This window comes from Pterocles gutturalis, unplaced genomic scaffold (genome assembly GCF_000699245.1).
Source record: "Pterocles gutturalis isolate BGI_N339 unplaced genomic scaffold, ASM69924v1 Scaffold21969, whole genome shotgun sequence".
Taxonomy (NCBI): Eukaryota; Metazoa; Chordata; class Aves; order Pterocliformes; family Pteroclidae; genus Pterocles; species Pterocles gutturalis.
In genome coordinates, this window is record NW_010133763.1 from 1 (window position 1) to 6864 (window position 6864).

Below are 6864 nucleotides of genomic sequence, written 5' to 3' on the forward strand. Positions count from 1 at the left end.
GGGACTCATTCAAAACATGGACTTACTGGAAAAAAAAAACAGACTTACTGGAAGTCATGTTCTTAGGACTGATCCTAGGTGTCTGGAAAGTCCCGCAGAGGTTAAGCAGGGCTGAGGTGCTCTGGCAAGGGCTGAGTTTACATTCTCCTGAACCAGGAGAGAACAGCATAGCCTGGGACAAAGCGGGAGGAGTTGGTACCGTAACACCACGGCAAGTCCCCAGTTGCTCAGCCAGTTGAGCTCAAGCTTTAATCAAGAGATTTCTTGGCAGCTCAAGATCTTCTACTAGGCTGAAACAAACCCTGCTTATTCCCAGCTTTCCTGATTTACAGCCCTTAATAGATGCCCCTAATCAGCTCTCCACTATTGCAAGGATCTTGGGTATTGGTAGCCCCATTTTTGGCATCTACCATGACAGCAAGCAGACAGGTTCTTTAGACCCAGGGATGATGTAAAGGTACAAGATGATAAACCAAGATTAGAAGTGAGGATAATATCACCTAGTTATGACGTAAATTAAAATTAAGTCTGATAGCTGGGAATGTTGGGCTAGAATTTATTAGTGGATTGTTTGGGGTTTTTTTGAAAGAAAAACAGGTTCCAGGAGTCCAAACAAACAAAAAAATCCAACTGGTTCCACTCATCCCAGCACAGCCACACACATCAGGCAGGATTTCTCTTAGCTGATTTTTTTTTCCCCTACCTTTTCCTCCAGTCCTCTGCACACTTCACAAACCAGAGCTCTTTGCCAGGAGATATACTGGTGAGCTGGGCATCCTCCACGCAGAAAGCAAACCTAGGAGGAATTAATGAAAGTCAAGAGAAGGTACCTGTTGTCTCTGTGATTAACAAATTAACATGTAATATGGATTACCGTTAATTCTAGGACAAGTTGTTGGATTGGACATCCTTCCTATGGAGCATCTTGACACATCATTAGCCTGTTGAGTGGCTGTTTTATTTCCTGCTTCAATGTTTTATTTGGGGATCTTTGTTTCTACTACCCCTATGTTTCATAGATTGTAGAAACTAGGATGCAAAATATCTACCGGTCTAGCTTGTGCCAAATCAGCACATGATGGATGTAAATAATAGCCGTGCCCATCTATATTTCGGTATTTTTGGCACTGCCATACTTTAACCCTTCAAGTACAATCTAAGTAGGCTAATTTAGTCCCCAGGCAAGACAGGGTCACAGTGTCTAAATAAAGCAAAAGAACATCTCGGATCTCATCTGCAGTGTCTGGTTTTGCTTAAAGCCTAATTTGCAACCTCATGGTGGCACGTAACCCACTCTCCTCCACCATGACAGAGCATGAGCTGGTGCTACAAGATCATCACTAAAGATGACAGACAGCTCAGGATACCACCTAATCTCACTACTTTCTGAATACTTCTCCTTTCGATTGAAATTTCGAGTTGGCTCACACGCATTTTAACACAACTCTTACCTCTGTTGCGTTTCCCCAGATTTCACGCGTATACGTCTGATATGCAGTTCCTGGGCAGACTTTGCAGGTCGATACCAGTAGCTCTTCAGCTCTTTCCATAGATCGTACCATGACTGAGTTGTTCCCTCCCAGGTGAGCTTTATTTTCAAGAGTTCACCCATATCCTCTTCGGTATAGACCAGGAAGGTGTTAGTAGCATTTAGACCAATTTGATCAAGCCTGGAAGACAAATAGAGACTCAACATTTCTTCCTTATGGAAGCATGCCAGATGTTCCTTCATTCCATGCTCTCAAACAGAGCCCTTTGCAGGTTGTCAAGAGCTTTATGTTCAGCTGTCACCAGTTAGTTACTGATGATGCTAACAAAGGTGAGTTTGGATAGCTGGTTCAATACAATGCATCGTGTATTCATCCCAGCCATCCTTCTACACCTTAAGGGTGAATTTCAGACCTTGAGTTTCTTCTAGGAGAGGCTACAGGAGGTCAACAGTGCCTCCAGAGATATGGGTGCCTCCAGACTACCTCTCAAGGCAAAACAAAGCACTTCAACAATAAGCCACGAAGGCTAGGATATAGAGGACTGGGCACATCAAACTGCTTTCTCAGCAATAAATTATAATTAAGCTACTGGATGGAAAGTGTTTGAAATAGCGATGAAGTGAGGCTGCTAGGCGAGTGTTACCAGAATGATGGCACCTTGTCTAGTCCCAGTGGCCTTCTCACCTAGGTAGGCACAATGGGCCAGCTTACTTACATTTCTAAAGAGAGAGGTTCTGAGTCTCCGTTGGTGCCGTGAAGGGTGACAGAGAAAGTGGGATCTGCCTCTCCCAAGCTCTTGTAGCTGAAGACGTGCATTTTCATCTGATAATGGTAGACTGGAGAGAAACAAGGAGAGCAGAGACAGAAGCAACTTGGTTAAGAGACAACATTGCCCAGCAACGCTCTTTGGGAAATCGTGTTGGCTGGCAAAGGCTGGACCCTTGCTTTACTGAGATATCACTGATCACTTTTTTTTTGCCCTTACTGATTATAAAGTTGACGTTTACACAACAGGTCCACTCTGGGGAGGGCTCCCCAAACCTTACACTGTTCTAAGGTTGGGTGGTCTTGCAAGTATGAGGTCTATAAGCTGTAGTCCTGCTCCAAAGGCCAAGTGTCCTTATGGCCAGAGCCAAATTTACACAGAGGAAGGAGTACAGTGATGCGACAGAGCAGCAACACAGCCAGGTAACACAAAAAGACTAACGCCTGGTTTTAGACTAAAAGATGGGAGGCTTAGATGAGATATAAGGAAGAAATACCTTACACTGAGGGTGGTGAAACACTGGCACAGGTTTCCCAGGGAGGTGGGAGATGCCCCGTCCCTGGAAACATTCAAGGTCAGGTTGGATGGAGCTCTGGGCAACCTGGTCTGGTGGAAGGTGTCCCTGCTCATGGCAGGAGGGGGGGACTAGATGACCTCCATGGTCCCTTCCAACTCAAACTATTCTATGATTCTACTCTTCCACCTCTACATCTTTCCCAACATCAACTTTGGGAGTCCACTTCTAGAGATGAGATCATGCTTCTTTTAAGAGACATACCTTTGAACGGCATGTCGGCTCTCGTTTTTAAGTACATCTTGCTGTTCCTTTTGTTGCGCGTTTTCCTGGCGTTATAGCCGATGCCGTTGCAGCGGTTCTTGCGGCAGCTCAGGCAGATGCCCTTCTTGAAGCGACTGGAATCGGTACATTGAAAGGCGAAGCTTTGTTTATCTTGGTTCACGAGGGAGTCCACGAAGAGGTGCACAGACCGCTCGTGTTCACATTTAACAACTTCACCAATTGCTAGAGGAGCAGAGTTGCAAGGGATACGTTTTGTTTAAGCATTCATCACCCCAGCAGCTGGTAAGATATGACTTTTTGTAGCCCAACATGAGTTGACCATCACCAAACTTGGTTGTTTTTCAAGCAGCAGCAATTCTAGAGGTCAGTGGAAGACACTTGAAGAGGACCGTTCACTTAGTCTCTACCATGAAGAGAGGTTTAAAGAGGGTTCTTGACCCAACTTAAGACCATCGTTTATGATCAGGTGTTAGAGTGAGAAGATGCTACTTAAGAATTAAAAGCAGGTCTAGTTTCTAGCAACTATCTCCAGTAGTACAGGTAGTTTAGAAGGAAAAAATAGTTTCCTCCAATTTCTAAATCAGATCATCCCCCAGTATTAAGCCAAGTCTATTTGTGAGGAGTCTCCACTGACCAGAAGCAAAATAAGTAATGAGAACTTACTCCCATAGGCAATGGCTCCCAAGACATCGCTTAAACCACAGCCAGGCTGGAAGTCTCCCCCGTTGGGGTAGATGTCAACATGGCCTACAGGCATCTGGATTCCGATGCTAACTCCTAGTGTCTCCCTTGTGTAGGTGTGCAGGACGTCCACAAAGTCAGCATCATCCGGGGAGAGGCGCTTGCTAGGGTCAACTCCTTCAAACATAGGGCCAGCTGGGTCCAAGCCTGGTGTTTCAGACAAAAAAGCAAGAAGCCAGGAAAGAAATTGGATTATTTTGTATGGAATAGAGCCAGGAGCCTGCTGCTAGCATCCCTCCTAACCAGGTGCCTCCTTGCAGATACTGTCACCCAGGATTTCTCCACGGAGGGAACAAATGAAGATGTCCCACACCACTTTTCATAGAATTACAGAATGGTTTGGGTTGGAAGGGACCTTAAAGATCATCGAGTTCCAACCCCCTGCCATGGGCAGGGACACCTCCCACTAGCCCAGGTTGCCCAAAGCCTCATCCAGCCTGGCCTTGAACCCCTCCAGGGATGGGGCATCCACAGCTTCTCTGGGCAACCTGGGCCACTGCCTCACCACCCACACAGGAAAAAAAATAAAATTAAAATAATTCCCTGCATCTGCAATCCCATTATGGATTTGGGATGTTCTGAGCTTGAGCTGGACTTGTTTTGAACCCACATTTAATTTCGAATATACTCAAGACCAGGTTGTCCCCTGAAAGGTTTTTCCTCGAATCTCCCCTACGTTTGGGGTTCAAAATTAAGATATTTTCTCATGTGAAGAGACCCATTCTCAGGAAACTTTATTTCTGAATGAGCAAGCCCAAAACCACATCGCAGCAGCACAGGAAACGAGCATCTTCGGGGAAACTCACAGCTGCTAAGGAAAGGGTAAGAAACTGCTTAAAAAGCCCCTTGCCTGTAATTCTGCCTATTGTCCCGTGGACGTGGTTACCAGCAAAGCCGGCGACGTGGGCACCCAGGCTGTACCCGATCAGGTGGACATTCTCCAGTTGGAATAGCGGGTTCTCCTGCAAGGAAAAAAAAAATATTTGATAATTTAATTATTTGATAATTCAATAATTTGATAATCTTTCACGGTATCTGGCCCTGCTCCTCTCTGCAGGTCTCTAAAGTCTTAATTCTAAGAGACCGGAGGGAGGGGCAGTCAAGCATGCTTCATTCTTGATTTCATCATGACAAGTACAGGTTGAGTGGTCTGGATGGCACTTGTGGTTTGCCCCCAACCACAGCACCCAGCTTTCAACCCCCATTATGATTTTTTTTTTTTTTTCCGAGCAGCATCTGGAGGAGCCTCCCCCCAGCAGCCCTCAGCCCTGGCCACAGACTCAAGTGCCAAGCGTAGCACCAGGGGCCTTCTTCTTCTTGGACCAACGTTGACTTTGAACGCCCAACTCCTGAGTTCATGTTGCTCAGGTGGGAGGAAGGACTCCTAAATTTGAAGCCCACCTCAACATCACTAATCTGAGGATGCTGCAAAGCCGAATCTCCCAGGAAAGCCCTGCAGCACGTTAGCCATGACCCATCACCCCACCGACCCTTGGGCTTTGGGTTACACCAGAACCTTCACCACTGGTGAGCGTTGGAGCTCCATTCCCTTGTGCAACCATCTGTCGTGGAGCATTACAACAGAACCCATCCTTAATTCCTGTTACCTGTAACCAGTCCAGCAACCTCGCGATGCTTTTTCCAACAATTTGCGTGTTGTTGACGGCATCGGTGTAGAGCTGGTGGGCCAGCGCCAGCCAATCCACCACCACCACGTTGGCGTCCTTCTCCCTCTCCTGAAGAGCAGCCACCAAGTTCCCCAGCCAGGTTTCAAACATGCCACTCATCTAGAAAGAGATTCAGGTGTTAGTTTCCACTCCCCAGGACCCACATTACATATTTCTCACTTATTTGCATATCATTTACATATTCTGCTCCAGCTGCAATGCTCCATTCCTCAGCACTGCACTTAATGGGGAAAGAAAAACAGGTTTTGAGAGGCTCTGGCTGTAATTAGCCACCTCGCCTTTAAGGCAGGAGGGGGAGGCATTTGTTAACATGCCACCTTATCACTCTTTTTTTCTTAAGAGTTTCAGAAATTCTGTTGGATTGCAAAATTATTTTGCCAGCCCTGGCACCACCAGTTGGTAGAGCTGATAAATCCCCTGGTCCCACATCAGATGCAGTGCAAAGAAGCTCGATAAAATCTGTTTGTCCCATTTCTTTATCATGGAGATGGTGGAGCAGAAGTTCAAAACTGCGGTATTCCAGAATTTAAAATTCCAGAATTAAAAATTCCAGAATTGGGTGTCAAGCCAAGTGCCACCTTCAGAGGGGTCAGTTAGGTGGATTTGAGGGAAAAATCTCAAGTTCAAAGTTGGACTTTAGGGAAAATTTCATGTTCCCTTTACCCCATTCAAAGTTGGATTTTAGGGAAAATCCCAAGTTTCCTTTACCACGTTTGCACTCCACAGATGTGATCCTGAGATGAGCGGGGTGACTTCCGAATTTTTAACTCTGCCCCACCTCACTTTGCTCCAGCGACCTCAGGTGCACCTCCCATGAGTCCCCAGAGCCCAAAACGTGCAGAATTGTCCCAAATCCCCCCTATTCCCACGACGCAGCCCCTTTCCAGGGCAGGCTCCTCCCTAAGCGGCCGGATCGACCACCGAGCATCGCCCGGAGCCGCGTGGGATCCCCGGGACTCACCGTCCACCCGTGGATGATGAGGAAGGTTTTGGCTGTCAGGTTGAACCTGCACTCCTCCAGACGCTCGCGCTGCCCGATGCTGAGCGCGCAACCCTCCTCCTCGCCGTCCCGCGCCGAGCGGAGACTGAACTTCACCTGCGCCGTGCGTGGGGGGACGCGGTCCCGCGTGTCCTCCAGCAGCTCGGCGATGCTGCCATCTGCAAAGGGCAGGGAGAGGAGGAGAGGAGGGGCAGCAAAGCGCCTCGGAACCTGCTTCAGCCCCCCCCGGAATGAGCAAAAACCCCCCCCCGGGGGTGCCTCCCCGTCCCGCGTGGGTCCGCGTTTCCCCCACCTCCTCCCAGCAGCGCGGTCTCCGCCGCCACGCAACAGGTCACGCCGGTGCAGAGCAGGAGGACGAGCCTCCGCATGGCTCGGGAGGA

At 48.0% G+C, this 6864-nt stretch overlaps 1 protein-coding gene across 1 annotated transcript; it reads right to left on the reverse strand.

The window, feature by feature from the left end:
* Positions 1-703: 703 nt before the first annotated feature.
* Positions 704-6852, reverse strand: LIPG (lipase, endothelial; the record flags this gene model as incomplete). The annotated part of the gene is made up of 9 exons (XM_010081365.1): positions 6764-6852; positions 6446-6608; positions 5404-5583; positions 4647-4758; positions 3719-3943; positions 3035-3277; positions 2206-2326; positions 1452-1670; positions 704-796 (listed from the first exon to the last, which is right to left on the reverse strand). Coding segments are annotated over exons 1-9 (1445 nt in total), but the record flags the coding sequence as incomplete, so codon positions are not given.
* Positions 6853-6864: the final 12 nt, after the last annotated feature.